Genomic DNA, 14,016 nt, shown 5'->3' with positions numbered 1-14,016 from the left:
TCCAGTTTCTGATCCTCATTGGTGAAAGCAACACGGGCATCCATTGCACCTCAACTTCCTCAGTTATTGTCCGGAGGGGCTGCGATCCGGAGGCCCAGGCCTGGAGGGCCAAAGCCAGAGAAACAAGAAGAAGCCCGAGCGGTCGTCCTCCGAGTCCTCGGCGTCTTGCACTAGTAATGTCCTGTCAATAAAACCCAAGGATCAGTTTGAATTGGGACTAGCTTACACAGTTGTGCGGAGACTAGCCAATGATGCGCGTTCAAATAACGGAATCTCAAGGTCACGTGCTTTCACATTGCGGACGGAAGCCGGATGCTTCCCCGACGGTCAACTTGACAGTCGTATTGAGGCGGTACTCATATCCATGGATAGTTTACCGGTTGTCGACCAGGCCAGTTGACCATGCAACCTGAACACCAATCATTAGATCGAGCTTGCCAGTCAACAGATGTCTCATGATCGTGAATCAACGCGAAGTCTTTCCCGTCGATGGATTCGGAGTGTTCTCAAGGATTAAAAAACTGGGTTTCTTCTGATCATAATGGGCATCAGTTCGAAGCATAGCCCTGAGATCTCTGGTGCCAGTCTATCGAGACCAAGTTCCTCAAGCTATCCGAAGATGCACCACAGGAGTGGCAATGGAATGCATCGCTCTTATGTATGACCGGGAAAGAAGAGGCTGCAAAATGGGTGACAGCGTCAAACCACTTTTGCTCAGCTCCCTCGGAACCGGGAGCAGTGACTCCCATGTAGCCACATAATTCAACAAATTACCCCAGCCCTGTGCCTCCTCGCCCAGCCAAGCCAATATGGCACATCGCATTGTTCTTGCCCAGGAGAATGATACCCCAGAAGCTCAAAATACTGCCGGCTGCCCGGAAGACTTTTTGGACCATGCTCTGCCTTATTCACAGCCGGGTCTTTCTACTACCGGCATGCCTTTCACAACAAACACTGCAGATACCTCTCCAATCGGCTTCGGGATTCTTTTTGGCTGATGTGTTATCATCCGTCTGTCTCTTCCTCCTGGCAGTCGATGGCGTTTCCGATCCGGGTGGAGTTCTTTCGTGATATGACGGTAAATCTGCTGATTGTAGATATCCTCGTCATAGCCCCTCGGACGAAATAATCTAAGACGGAACCTCAAGGGCCCGTCTGGTAGTTTGCTCAGTATATAGGCCTCGATCTCTCCGAGGAATCGACAGCCTTATATCAACTTTCGTTGCTCACCTTCCCGCCTCGGTCAGCAGTTCCTCTTCGAGTCATCGCAGGTTTCAAGGTTTACACTCTTGTATGATCTCGTTGGCGGGCTCACGCCAAAATGTCGCTTCTAGGGACAATTGCTCCTAATATCCCTCGATCCCAGTCGGTAGTCAGCCACAACATGCCACAATTGCAGGATTTCACCGACTATGATCAGTCCGATCACATGGGTCCTCATACAGACAATGCCGACAAGGAAAAGAGCGAAGATGGGGAGACGCTCAACGACGATAAGCACGACATGGAGGCTCATATTGGCTCTCTGGCCAGGCAATTGACCCGCCAGCTGACCCGTCAGTCTACAAGATTGACATCGAAGAGCACGCTGGAGAACCCGTTCTCCCTCGAAGACCCCGACTCGCCTCTCAATCCCAACAGTCCTAATTTCCGAGTGCGGGACTGGATGAAGATGCTACTGGAGATCAGGTCTCGCGACCCAGAGAGATATCCTGAACGTACAGCTGGTATCGCTTTCAGAAGCCTCAGCGTCCACGGCTTCGGGTCCCCCACCGACTACCAAAAAGACGTTCTAAATGTGCTTCTCGAGTTTAGCACTATAGCTCGTCGACTGATTGGCAGAAAAATGCCAAAGATTCAAATCCTCCGTGGCTTTGACGGAGTGGTGAGGAGCGGAGAAATGCTGGTGGTTCTGGGAAGGCCTGGAAGTGGATGTTCAACGTTTCTCAAGACAATTGCGGGTGAGATGAATGGAATCTCGGTTTCGGAGGATACAGTGATGAACTATCAAGGTGAGCGAGAAGCCAACTAGGGGAGGAACTATAGCATCGCTAACGCATTGTGATATCTCATTCCAGGTATTTCTGCCAAGCAAATGCACAATGCCTTCCGAGGAGAAGCCATCTATACAGCAGAGACCGATGTTCATTTTCCACAACTATCTGTAGGAGATACCCTGGCTTTCGCCGCTGCTGCACGGGCACCACGCAACCGCCTTGAGGGCGTGACTCAGGAGCAATATGCTAAGCATATGAGGGATGTGGTAATGGCAATGCTTGGACTTCCTCATACAATAAACACACGCGTGGGTAATGACTTTATACGTGGAGTCAGCGGTGGCGAGAGAAAGCGTGTTAGTATTGCAGAGGCTACATTAAGCCAGGCGCCACTTCAGTGCTGGGACAATAGTACAAGAGGGCTTGACAGCGCCAATGCTCTGGTAAGCAGCCTCGAATCTCTTGCTTGCAGCAATTTCAAATGTGCTAATGAATGGCTGTAGGAATTCTGCAAGAACTTGGCTTTGATGAGCAAGTACACTGGCTCAACCGCCTGCGTGGCAATCTATCAAGCGTCGCAAAGCGCATATGACGTTTTCGACAAGGTCACTGTTCTCTATGAAGGAAGGCAAATCTACTTTGGACACACCAGAGAGGCGAAGGAATTCTTCGTTAATATGGGATTCGAGTGCCCAGAGCGACAGACAACAGCAGACTTTTTGACATCGCTTACGAGTCCATCGGAGCGTCTGGTTCGCCCTGGCTATGAAGGCCGTGTGCCTCGTACACCTGATGAATTCGTTACCGCGTGGAAAAATAGCGACGCATATGCCAAGCTCATGATGGAAATTGAAGGGTTCGAAACGCAGTACCCTATTGGAGGTCCATCTTATGATGCCTTTGTTGGTGCACGCAAGGCTATGCAAGCAAAGCGTCAACGAGTAAAGTCACCATACACCGTTTCGATCCAGCAGCAAATAAACCTCTGTGTCATTCGCGGATTTCAACGCCTTCGAGGGGATTTCAGCCTTACAGCAACAGGTCTAATTGGCAACTTTGTGATGGCTCTAATCATTGCCTCAGTTTTCTACGACCTCCCAGACGACACTAGGAGTTTCTATCACCGGGGAGCTCTTCTGTTCTTCGCGGTGCTCATGAACGCATTTTCAAGCGCGTTGGAAATCCTGACTCTTTACGCACAGCGGCCGATTGTGGAAAAGCAATCAAGATATGCTTTTTACCACCCATTTGCAGAGGCAGTTGCATCAATGCTATGCGATACCCCCTACAAGCTGATCAACTCTGTCACGTTCAACATGCCTTTATATTTCATGACCAACCTGCGTCGTGAACCTGGTGCTTTCTTCACCTTCTGGATTTTCTCCGTGGTCACCACATTTACCATGTCAATGATTTTTCGAACTATTGCCTCTGCATCTCGTACACTTTCCCAAGCCCTTGTACCGGCAGCCACGCTCATGCTAGCCATGGTCATCTACACTGGCTTTACTATCCCCACTCGGAATATGCTTGGCTGGTCCCGTTGGATCAATTACATTAACCCCATTGCTTACGCGTTCGAAAGCTTCATGGTCAATGAATTCGATGGTCGGCAATTTGAATGTATGGGTATTATCCCTTCTGGTGGCCAATATGAGAGCGTTTCTATGGAGCACCGAATTTGTGGAACAGTTGGTGCAGAGGCCGGCTCCTCGATTGTTGACGGGTCCATGTTCCTTGAGCTAAGCTACGAATACTCGAAGAGTCATCTATGGAGGAACATGGGCATCATGATCGGATTCATGGTGTTTTTCACTTTCACTTATCTTGCGGGAACCGAATACATATCAGAACAAAAGTCAAAAGGCGAAGTCCTCCTTTTCCGCCGTGGCCGTCAACCCCACATCTCTGTCATTCAGAATGATCCCGAAAACCCCAGCTTACCTGCCAACGTTCCCCAGACCGAAGAATCTATGCCCCAACCCTCGGCAAAGATCCAGAAACAAACGGCAATTTTTCATTGGGAAGATGTCTGTTATGATATTGAGATCAAAGGACAACCAAGGAGGATACTTGATCACGTTGATGGTTGGGTCAAACCTGGCACATGTACTGCCCTGATGGGCGTATCTGGAGCAGGGAAAACGACATTGCTTGATGTTCTAGCCACCAGGGTCACAATGGGTGTTGTAACCGGCTCAATGCTTGTTGACGGACACCAGCGTGATCAGTCCTTTCAGCGAAAAACAGGGTATGTGCAGCAGCAAGATCTTCACCTAGCTACATCAACGGTGCGGGAAGCTCTTGAATTCAGTGCAATACTACGTCAACCTGCCCATCTCAGTCGCCAGGAGAAGCTTGACTATGTTAATGAAGTTATCAAGCTTCTGGGCATGGAAGCATATGCGGATGCCATTGTGGGTGTACCTGGAGAGGGTCTGAATGTTGAGCAACGCAAACGATTGACGATTGGAGTGGAGCTCGCTGCAAAACCTGAACTCTTGCTCTTTTTGGATGAACCAACAAGTGGGCTTGACAGCCAAACCTCGTGGTCTATTCTAGACCTGATTGACACCTTGACCCAGCATGGCCAAGCGATCCTTTGCACTATACACCAACCATCAGCCATGCTATTCCAGAGATTTGACCGGCTTCTGCTGTTAGCATCTGGAGGGAAAACCATTTATTTTGGTGAGATTGGAGAAAATTCCTCTATCCTTTCAGATTACTTTGTCCGCAACGGCGCTCATGCATTGCCCCCTGGTCATAATCCAGCTGAGTGGATGTTGGAAGTTATTGGAGCAGCTCCAGGCTCCCATACCACTATTGACTGGGTGAAGACATGGCGAGAGAGTCCAGAATATGGCAAAGTCAAAGGACACCTTGCTGACCTGAAAGCCACATTGTCAGCAAGGCCAGTTGGAGAAGCCGATCCAAGTGCACTGAGCGAGTTTGCTGCGCCGTTCTACATCCAACTCTGGGAATGTTTGGTTCGAGTATTTGCTCAATACTACCGTACGCCAACCTACCTTTGGTCCAAAGCCGCTCTCTGCATTATTACACCACTCTTTATTGGCTTTTCATTTTTTGACGCCCCGACGTCCCTCCAAGGGCTCCAAAATCAAATGTTCAGTGTGTTCATGTTGATGACGATCTTTGGAAACCTTGTTCAACAAATTATGCCCAACTTTGTCACTCAACGTTCTCTATATGAAGCACGAGAGCGCCCGTCAAAGGCATATTCCTGGAAAGCCTTTATGACTGCTAATATTATTGTTGAGCTTCCCTGGAACTCGCTGATGGCAGCACTCATATTCTTCTGCTGGTACTACCCTATTGGCTTGTATAATAATGCAAAGCCAACTGATACAGTAACCGAGCGTGGTGGCCTTATGTTCCTGCTAATCTGGACTTTCTTGCTCTTTACTTCAACATTTGCTCATATGGTTATTGCAGGGATCGAATTGGCTGAAACGGGAGGCAATATCGCAAATATGTTGTTTTCCCTCTGCCTGATCTTCTGTGGTGTTCTTTCCTCCTCAAGTGATATGCCTCGTTTCTGGATTTTCATGTATCGAGTCTCACCATTTTCATACCTGGTCTCAGCAATGCTTTCGACAGGCCTGTCGGGAACGAATGTCGAGTGCGAGAATGTCGAGTATCTCAGGTTCGCACCACCCGACAACCAGACATGCGAGGAATACATGCGCCCCTTCATCAACTCTTCTAGAAGTGGCTACCTTCTCGATCCCGGTTCTACCTCTGAGTGTTCATTTTGCACAATGGACAAGACCGACACGTACCTTGGGGAAATTGGCAGCGACTTCTCTGAGGCCTGGAGGAACTTTGGCTTGATGTGGGTGTACATCGCGTTCAATATTGCTGGGGCAGTTTTCATCTACTGGCTGGCTCGCGTACCCAAGGGAAAGAAAGCGTCTGGGACGACATAGATGGGGCTTGCTGCTTGCTCCGAAGATTCAGGTGAAGCTCGCTATGGACACTGTTTTGTTTTACTTTCTGCGCTTTCAGTTAACCCTACCTCGACCGTGCCGTTCTTTTACTTTTTCTTTCTCTTCTCTCCTGCCGTCTATTGTGGATGTCTTTTCGTTGTGCAGTCTTTATAATCTCGACTACTTTCAACCATACTCACAACAGCTTTGAACATACAATGCAAATGTATAGACCTTTGTGTATAAGCTCTCTACATTCACTCCATCCGTAATTTAGCCCTAATCCATAATGCCTCAGGCAGACAAAAAGCTGAGTGGAGAACCTGATATTTCACCGCCTAGGGCCCATTCCGCGCTCCGCCCGGCAAAAAGCGGAATTTTCCAATTTTTTTGCTTGTAGATTATCCCCAGACCAAAACTTGTTGTCATTCTTTAAGTCCCTTCGAGTGCCTTTTCTTGGGGTGGGAATTGCGCAGGTTCTATTGAATTATATTATACATTCCGCGATTTCTTCAACTACCCAATCAACTCTCTATAATACCGATTATCGCAAATTAAACAATGGGCGAGAAGAAGCGCAAGCTCGAGCAGAATCCCCCCGAGGATGTCGCGGTCGTTGAGCCCGAGGGAAAGAAGGCTAAGCGGGAAGGGAAAAAAGAGAAGAAGGAGAAGAAGCGCAAGGAGCAGGATGTTACCGAAACCATGAACGGGGTCGAGGAGGCCGTTGAAGAGAGGTCCAAGAAGGATAAGAAGGAGAAAAAGGAGAAAAAAGAAAAGAAGGACAAGGAAGAGAAGAAAGAGAAAAAAGAGAAGAAGGAAAAGAAGGAAAAGAAGGAGAAGAAACTGAAAACTGCGAATGAGAATGTTGAGGAGGAATCCACCAAGGAGACAAACGGCGCCGAACCAGAACGTGAAGCTAACCAGGAACCGGAGGCGATGGACATCGACGGCGACGCAGCTGTGACGGAGAAATCGGGAAAGGAGAAGAAGAAGAAGGACAAAAAGGCCAAGAAGGAGAAGAAGCAGAAAGACAAGGAACAGTCAAATCCCGAATCAGACCAACAACAAGAGACAGAAGCTCCTGCGAAGCAGAAGGCTGCCAGATTCATTGTTTTCGTTGGTAAGTGCCACAATGCTCGAATCAGGACCCGCACATGTGTCTCAACCAGCTTATAGGAAATCTCCCCTACTCCGCCAACGCCGAGTCACTGAAAGCACACTTCGAGAAGATACAACCGATATCCGTGCGAGTGGCCACTCAACAGGACAAACCCACAAAATGCCGCGGCTTCGGCTTCGTCGAGTTCGACAATTACGACCGGATGAAGACCTGTCTGAAGCTCTATCATCACTCCTCGTTTGATGATGGAAAGTATCCGCCTCGGCGAATCAACGTTGAATTGACGTAGGTCAACTGTCTCTCTGCGTCAGGGCCATTAAACCATATACTGACGAGATAATTAAATAGTGCCGGCGGTGGCGGGAAGTCTGAGCATCGAAAGGCGAAGATTGAATACAAGAATCAGAAACTTGCAGAGGAACGAAAACGCCAGGCCACTGATACCAAGAAGGAGAAGCCCCAGAAATCAGAAGGCGACGATTCCCGGGCAGACCCTTTCGCTGGTATCCACCCTAGTCGGAGGATGCGCATGGCTTGAGAGGCTGAACGCCCCTTATAATGAGTTATACAAGCGACCTTTGACGGGAAGGGGCTCGACTTTTATTCTTTTTTTTTTTGTTTTTGTTGCTTTCAGCATTTTTGTGCAGATACCCTACACCTGCCAGAATATAGTTCAGCTTGGAAATGTGGTTTGATTCGGTTTCATTCTGTCGTCAATGGCCATTGTAGGTCGCTCAAACTTTCTATTCTATGTACAAGCGAGCGCGTCGCTCCGCGTAGATCGCGCAAATTGTGAAGACAGCACCTGGGACAGAGGTTTTGAATTTCAGCCCCAATATTCTATAGTAGATCAGACAACCAACACCTCTCTTCATCGCATTGCCGGACTTAGAGCTCCCGAACCCGGTCATTTGCAACTCGCATGCTCTGGACAACTTCAACTGCGAAATCCCATATTTTCCGCGTCAAGACGAAGAGCGGTACTTCGGGTTCATTCTCGCGTGTCAAGTGTAGCTGTAGAAGTAGTGAAGACATACTGACAAAGCTGGCCACGGAAACCACCAGGAGCGAGGCAGCAGTTTCACGTTTGATCGTAGCATGATTCTGGGTGGCATGGTACAAAAAGGTCAATGTCTATAAAGTCAAAATGTCAGCAAACCTAGAGCTAGTATACGATGACAGCTGAAAGAACTCACAGTTGTAATTGAGATCCAGGCTGGTAAAAGAAGACGAGGGTCGGAAGATGCGCCTGATAGGTAAAGAACCCAAGATGTGATGTACGCAATTAAACCATTCGTTGTGAGGAGACGAATAACAACAGCCGGGGGGGTATAATTCAAAAGCCTGTCGAAGATCGGTAAATCAACCCGTTTCGGGAGTAGTAGTTGTGATATACTTACCAGCGAGACATCATACAATCCGCAAAAAAATAAGAAAGATATGCAGATGCACAGCACTGGGATTGCACAGTTAGTAACAGGGTAATGCCTGGAAAGAAGAACAGAAGGATGGCTGACATACCCACATAATAGCCAATGCTACCTCCGTAACACGAAATCTCCTCTCAACGTCCCAGTCCGCTCCGACACTCCCAACGATCGCCGCCGCCCATCCCTCACGTCCCATTCCCGGCCGGATATGTAAGAGCTCGGCCAGGAAAGTAAAGGCACAGCGGAGTCCCCACCATGCAGCAGGCGCAGTGCTCAAAGCCCGACAGACTAGGAGAGGAACCCACCATTTCCGATCTACTCCCAGTATAACTGCAACACGCGGATGTAGAGCGGAGGGCGTCGTGTCACCGGCATCAGTGCTGTTGGATGTATGAGAAGTAGAAGTGGGGGAGGGCGGCACAACGGGGGATGTGGCAGGCGAAGCCACGTCTTTATCGCGAATATCTATCGGCGGAATGGCGATGGAGGGAAAATATGACGAGGGCATGAAAAGGGTGGAGGCGGAATGTGAGTGTATCAACTCAGGCTCAGGAGACGATCGGCTGCGGGGAGAGAAGGGCGGAGGAGCATCGTCCCGGAGAGGAGCCAGCCTTAACAATACGGCATATGCAGCCGTGGCATAAAAGACACTAGAGACTTGACAAGTATGAACTGCCTGAGAACGGCGTAAAAACACTTATTGGTATGTGACTGTCCCCCGATCGGCTTGTCTGTTTTCTGGGGCAAATGGATGGACGTGGGCTTTTTCAAGGCGACCAAGGTACTAGCAACCGAATGGCGGACCGAGCCACAAGGTATCCGAGCTTTGACGGGGTCGACGAGGATCGACAACGCTTTGAAGCAAGCGTGTGAGGAGCAGAAAGAGAGATAAGAAGTCTAGAAACTAAGCTCAGGAGACCGTCGCTGCCACGAGCCTGCACGTGACTCCACCTCCAGATTTCTGGCGCCATCAAAAAATCGCATCAACTTCGACCAACGGGGAACCAGCACACGACTCTTACAATGGCGGCCTCAATACCAAAAGGGTCGCTCTTCTCAGTGGCTCGACCTCATACCACGGTTTCCCCTCTGTCTACCACATTTTCGTCTCAATGCCGACATTTCTCCCTATCCTCGCAGCGCAGCGCTCTGCAGCAGAATCGAGGCATGCCGCAGACTATCTCGATGAAACAGCCAGCACAACCCAGCATGAAGGCTAGGGGAATGAACGTTTCACGATCAGAATTGCCGCAGGATATTGGAATGCTGCCAGGGACGTTTATTCGGCCGTTATGGGGAGATTTACCCTCCATCTTTAAACAACCTAAGGAAAGACTACACTTTGAATGGTTGTGGTTGAAGTCGTGGTTCCAAAACTTCACTGCGTGAGTATAGCCATTCCTTGCGCCATGGATGCTCAGTGGCCGTAGCTAACTGTATTCTAGCCTTTTTTACTTCAGTAAGTTTAAGGGGAATTCGCAGCCATTACTGTTGAAAGAGCGACGGCAAATAGCTCTCAAGCTTCACAAACAGATGTACACCGCATACGCCAAGTAAGTCGACTCCAGTAATCTATGTTTCATCTGCTAATTTGCCTTTCTTGCAGCGGAGACGCTAAGACAATTCGCAAAATCTGCTGCACTGGCCTTGCAAACGACCTCACCCGCCGCATTTCGACGCGTCCTCAAGGCGAAAAAGTCACCTGGTCCTTGGATAAATACATCCGCGGCCCGTCAACCCTGTTCACCGGAATTCGCGTTTTGGCAGATCGCCTAACTGAGATCCCCGAGCTTCCGAATTCCAGCGTCCGTCAGGTCACTGTGCGCATCACGAGTCGGCAGTCGACAGGCAAAATCCAGCAACAGAAACCCGGCGCCAAAGATGTAGCCGAGCAACCGCCCACCAAGTCGCGGGACTGTACCGAATATATCGTTATCCAGAAATTCAAGTGGATGGGTGAGGAAGACCAGTGGCGCATTTGGGGCCAGACTACGGCAACAACCATCGAGGATCTTGACAGTCCTTTCTTTGCTATGGGGGTTTCACTCGCAGATCGATACGAGGCTATGAAGGATTCTATGGGCCGTCGGTGATTTGAACCGTGAACCAGCTGATTCCAGTCTGGAAATCCCACAACCGAGAATACACTCTATCCTATCCCAGGGAGGCTTACCCATGTGGTGCCCGGACCCGCGCCTGAGCCTTGACTTTCGGGTTTGTTCTGCTGCGGGCGAGGGATGAGGTTTGACAGATATTTTTCTGGAAACGTGATACCGCCTGATCATCGGCGCTTTTCCTTGGGATCTACTCATGAGACGTGTGTCATTTGTACTATATCTATTCGAGCACTTCTCCTTCGAGACCTGTATATATATATCTTGCTAATTGAGCTTGGGTCAGAAGTGGGAAAACATGTACGATTATGAAGAGCCATATTATGGATTATATAACGTGTGGGGTCATGCAAACATCTCCAGTAACACGAGGTATTTATGTACAGTAAGACAAGAAGCATAAATGTGATACAGCTGAAAGGAACAATCGAAGGGCACCCTCATGGCCTATTGCCAAAGGCCATTAGACGGAAACAAAAAGGAGACTTTGCGGAATAATTAGAACACAGCATCGTGATCATGGGACTCTCTATACGCTGCTCGACAGGCCAGATCTAGTCATCGTCGAAAATTTGGAACGTGTTGTTCAGGATTGTCTCAATGACACGAACTTGCCAGCCAGCATCTGCGATATTGCCGCCGGAGCTTGCGCCCATCAAAGTAGGGCTATATGACGCGTCAGTGAGCTATCTGAGGAGAGAAAACAGCGAGGGCATACCCGAAGCAAATGGCAATGTTTCCTGCATTCATGCGGTTCTGCGTGTAGTGCTCTTGAACCTTGTTCAAGTGCTACAGCAAAAGTTAGAACTTATCAGGAAATATTGAGGAAAGACTCACCAAGATCAATGCTCTCAGAGTCGCGTAATGGGCATCGGGAAGGCCGTTGATGATTGCATGAAGCGAGTCTCTCCGTTGAATGTCATCGTCAATGCCTAGGTGAGAGGTTAGCATTAACGCACATACATAAAAGACTTTTGGGTGCTCACGGGCCGCATCGATGAAACCTGAATATGCCTGAGACGTGAAGAGAGGATCCGGGAGATCTCGGAGGAATTGTTTCAAAAGCCCTGCAACACTGTTCACATCATGATAGAAGTTTTCCGGATTGGTAAAATCGACTTGAGAGGAGTCTATCATGGGCGAATTAGAGATACGTTATGAGAACGCCAGAGGAATGCATACCATTATCGAATAGGGCCTTCATCTGGCTAATGTGATTCGCACTGCCTGAGAGCCGGTAGATACCCTCTACTTCAAGCCCAAACAACTCTACAGCCTGGAAGCATTGATACACGATCATGGGAACGGCGGTTCCATCGCGGGCGTACAGCTCATCCAGTGAAATACCAAATACTGGTTTCAAAGGAGGAAGACTCGATGGATAGCCATTGCCTGGTGGGGGATATGGACCTTTCTGCACGGGCGGGGGTGGGTTCCCGAAGTGTGGCTCAGGCGGAGGCCCTGACGACGTAGGGTAAGGAGGCTGGAAAGGTGGTGGGGAGAAGGTGTCTGGATTCTGAGGGTACGGAAGGGATTGGGTGCTCTCGAAAGGAGCCGATGTTGGTATTTGAACTGGCAGTTGAGGAGGGACCTGGGTGGACGCAGGTGGGGGCTGTGAAGCCGGCTGGGGCATCACGACAGAATGCCGCTTGTTTTGCGAGGACGTAAACTGAGGGCTGGATGCCGCGGGTTCAGAGGATCCTCCACCAAAGGTCTAAGAAGGTTAGGGCATGACGCATTTGCTTTGGTATCGTGGGGAACTCACAGGATGACGGTGGTACTTGATCTGCTCTGAATTGATAGCCCCAGAGTTGAATTCATGGCTAAGAACAAAGTCGTGGTAATCCTTCTGGTTATCGATTGTCTGGATTACTTCACGGAGGCTCTTCGGTGCAATAGTAGCACTGTCCCCTCCTTCCTTCAAGGGACTGATGGATAAGCCCTGCCCCAGGAGCAATTTCTCATTGAACGTTCCTAGAAATTCGTCAGCGAATATGAACGGTGATTCGTCAGTAAATATGGTATGCGCGGAAAGCATACCGAACTTTTGCATCTGCAGCGCAAGGCCCGAGTCACATTCCGAGATCAATTGCTGAATATTGTGCACGGCCTGGGGCCGATGGGACGATACCAGCTCTTGACGAGCTGATTGAGCAGCCTGAACCTTGGCGGCGTAGTCCGCATCCGCGGTTTGAACCTTGCGCAGCAGGTCCTCCTCCTGTTGAGCAGCGGATTTGGTGCCCTTGAAGCCGAACTTCCCACCCGCCTTCTCTCCGGTCTTCACTCGATCATATTGCTCTGCTAGAGAGTCGTATTTGGCCTTGGCTTTCTCGGCCAAGCTCTCCGCCTCCATGACTCTTTTCTCCGCGTTCAATCCTTCGTGCTTCCATTGCTTGCGACCCTTTTCAATGTTCGCTGCGAGCTCACTCAGGTTGTCCGACATTTGCTGCAATGACACCGCGAACTGAAGGCCATGGTCCGCCATGCGGTCGTGGAATTGGTTGAGCTCGACACATCCATGACTATATGTCCCCTGGCGGTTTTCGGGTCGGTGAGCAGCATCATACAGGGAGCGCGCCAGCTTCCTCAAGCCCTGAGCATGCTCTTCTTCCAGCACGGATCTTTTCTTCAGGAATGTAGCGAAATCCTTAGTAAATGGAACGAATTGTTAGCGTGAGGTGTATTGATATACTCGAGTAGTCGTCGAAAGGAAAACGGACGAACCCTGGCGGAGGCAACACTTTGCTTCAATCGTGTCAGGAGAGTCGTAACACCAATCTGTAAGGCTAGTATTTAGCATCCAATCCTCGTTTATAACACGCAATCATTTCTTTTCTCACATCTGAATAAATGACTTTATCCAGCCGAGCTTTCAGCTCCTCCGGAATTACTGCTGGTGCTGGGCGGATCTCGAGACCTGGAGCGGAAGGGGCGGCGGAACCAGCGCTTAAGGGTGGCGCTCCTGGGTCTCCAGAGGAGGGGGTGTTGGGCGCAGGACCATCGTGGAGAGTGGTGTCCGCCATTGTGCGGCTCTGGTTGAGAAGGTACAGTTAGGTTATGGGAGTTGGGAGTGTTCAGGGCTCCCCTGAGATGCGCCCAGGGCTATAAAAAGCGTACTGGATGAACAATGACGGAAGCCTAAGCACAAAGTTGGGTGTAGTCTATGCTGTCACCAGCTTACTCGTTTCGGTATGGCAGGCGGCGGAATGAGGAGTTCGCCTCTTATTTCGGTTTAGTGTGAGGCTTGGTCAGGTACCATCACGTGGGGCATAATCCAGCACCGACCAAAAATTGTGATGCCTGCATGAAGCACCCTCAAGTACGGAACATGAGAACAATAGGAGCGGAGAAAGGGCGGCGAATTTGTTAGGTAAGTTCAAGGACCTTACACTTTAGTAATGGGGT

General features: G+C 49.6%; 5 protein-coding genes across 5 annotated transcripts; 3 read left to right on the top strand and 2 right to left on the bottom strand.

Moving 5' to 3' along the window:
• The first annotated feature begins 1,196 nt into the window (after positions 1-1,196).
• BJX68DRAFT_80409 (pleiotropic drug resistance family ABC transporter) lies at positions 1,197-6,202 on the top strand. Its single transcript, XM_071049783.1, has 3 exons — positions 1,197-2,012; positions 2,079-2,440; positions 2,501-6,202. Exons 1-3 carry the CDS (start codon positions 1,322-1,324, stop codon positions 5,945-5,947), a joined length of 4,500 nt encoding a protein of 1,499 aa, XP_070904905.1. The 5' UTR covers positions 1,197-1,321; the 3' UTR covers positions 5,948-6,202.
• Positions 6,203-6,356: 154 nt separating this feature from the next.
• BJX68DRAFT_80371 (RNA-binding protein) lies at positions 6,357-7,694 on the top strand. Its single transcript, XM_071049780.1, has 3 exons — positions 6,357-7,067; positions 7,124-7,352; positions 7,416-7,694. Exons 1-3 carry the CDS (start codon positions 6,509-6,511, stop codon positions 7,603-7,605), a joined length of 978 nt encoding a protein of 325 aa, XP_070904904.1. The 5' UTR covers positions 6,357-6,508; the 3' UTR covers positions 7,606-7,694.
• Positions 7,695-7,752: 58 nt separating this feature from the next.
• On the bottom strand, positions 7,753-9,375 carry BJX68DRAFT_224564 (N-glycosylation protein-domain-containing protein). Its single transcript, XM_071038278.1, has 4 exons — positions 8,589-9,375; positions 8,468-8,523; positions 8,264-8,411; positions 7,753-8,201 (listed from the first exon to the last, which is right to left on the bottom strand). The coding sequence occupies exons 1-4, from the start codon at positions 9,003-9,005 to the stop codon at positions 7,956-7,958; spliced, it is 867 nt and encodes a 288-aa protein (XP_070904903.1). The 5' UTR covers positions 9,006-9,375; the 3' UTR covers positions 7,753-7,955.
• Positions 9,376-9,492: 117 nt separating this feature from the next.
• BJX68DRAFT_224562 (uncharacterized protein) lies at positions 9,493-10,931 on the top strand. The gene is made up of 3 exons (XM_071038277.1): positions 9,493-9,882; positions 9,943-10,050; positions 10,104-10,931. The coding sequence occupies exons 1-3, from the start codon at positions 9,521-9,523 to the stop codon at positions 10,588-10,590; spliced, it is 957 nt and encodes a 318-aa protein (XP_070904902.1). The 5' UTR covers positions 9,493-9,520; the 3' UTR covers positions 10,591-10,931.
• On the bottom strand, positions 10,932-13,750 carry rgd1 (putative Rho GTPase activator (Rgd1)). Its single transcript, XM_071038276.1, has 9 exons — positions 13,452-13,750; positions 13,336-13,389; positions 12,652-13,258; positions 12,377-12,585; positions 11,794-12,325; positions 11,598-11,741; positions 11,449-11,543; positions 11,330-11,400; positions 10,932-11,277 (listed from the first exon to the last, which is right to left on the bottom strand). The coding sequence occupies exons 1-9, from the start codon at positions 13,632-13,634 to the stop codon at positions 11,166-11,168; spliced, it is 2,007 nt and encodes a 668-aa protein (XP_070904901.1). The 5' UTR covers positions 13,635-13,750; the 3' UTR covers positions 10,932-11,165.
• Positions 13,751-14,016: the final 266 nt, after the last annotated feature.

This window comes from Aspergillus pseudodeflectus, assembly GCF_044049435.1.
Source record: "Aspergillus pseudodeflectus strain CBS 756.74 chromosome Unknown BJX68scaffold_2, whole genome shotgun sequence".
Classification (NCBI taxonomy): domain Eukaryota; kingdom Fungi; phylum Ascomycota; class Eurotiomycetes; order Eurotiales; family Aspergillaceae; genus Aspergillus; species Aspergillus pseudodeflectus.
The sequence above is the reverse complement of the archived record's forward strand: the minus strand, read 5'-3'. Positions and strand labels throughout refer to the sequence as shown.

Excerpts from the sequence above, each read along its gene's own strand:
- BJX68DRAFT_80371 (XM_071049780.1), top strand. The coding sequence starts at position 6,509 with ATGGGCGAGAAGAAGCGCAAGCTCGAGCAGAATCCCCCCGAGGATGTC. Across the intron at positions 7,068-7,123 it reads CAGATTCATTGTTTTCGTTG|GAAATCTCCCCTACTCCGCC; the intron begins GTAAGTGCCACA and ends ACCAGCTTATAG. Across the intron at positions 7,353-7,415 it reads CGAATCAACGTTGAATTGAC|TGCCGGCGGTGGCGGGAAGT; the intron begins GTAGGTCAACTG and ends ATAATTAAATAG.
- BJX68DRAFT_80409 (XM_071049783.1), top strand. The coding sequence starts at position 1,322 with ATGTCGCTTCTAGGGACAATTGCTCCTAATATCCCTCGATCCCAGTCG. Across the intron at positions 2,013-2,078 it reads TACAGTGATGAACTATCAAG|GTATTTCTGCCAAGCAAATG; the intron begins GTGAGCGAGAAG and ends ATCTCATTCCAG. Across the intron at positions 2,441-2,500 it reads TTGACAGCGCCAATGCTCTG|GAATTCTGCAAGAACTTGGC; the intron begins GTAAGCAGCCTC and ends GAATGGCTGTAG.
- rgd1 (XM_071038276.1), bottom strand. The coding sequence starts at position 13,634 with ATGGCGGACACCACTCTCCACGATGGTCCTGCGCCCAACACCCCCTCC. Across the intron at positions 11,544-11,597 it reads AGGTTTCATCGATGCGGCCC|GCATTGACGATGACATTCAA; the intron begins GTGAGCACCCAA and ends CCTCTCACCTAG. Across the intron at positions 11,278-11,329 it reads AACATTGCCATTTGCTTCGG|CCCTACTTTGATGGGCGCAA; the intron begins GTATGCCCTCGC and ends CGCGTCATATAG.
- BJX68DRAFT_224562 (XM_071038277.1), top strand. The coding sequence starts at position 9,521 with ATGGCGGCCTCAATACCAAAAGGGTCGCTCTTCTCAGTGGCTCGACCT. Across the intron at positions 9,883-9,942 it reads TGGTTCCAAAACTTCACTGC|CCTTTTTTACTTCAGTAAGT; the intron begins GTGAGTATAGCC and ends ACTGTATTCTAG. Across the intron at positions 10,051-10,103 it reads ATGTACACCGCATACGCCAA|CGGAGACGCTAAGACAATTC; the intron begins GTAAGTCGACTC and ends CCTTTCTTGCAG.
- BJX68DRAFT_224564 (XM_071038278.1), bottom strand. The coding sequence starts at position 9,005 with ATGCCCTCGTCATATTTTCCCTCCATCGCCATTCCGCCGATAGATATT. Across the intron at positions 8,524-8,588 it reads TAGCATTGGCTATTATGTGG|TGCTGTGCATCTGCATATCT; the intron begins GTATGTCAGCCA and ends GTGCAATCCCAG. Across the intron at positions 8,412-8,467 it reads GATTGTATGATGTCTCGCTG|GCTTTTGAATTATACCCCCC; the intron begins GTAAGTATATCA and ends GATCTTCGACAG.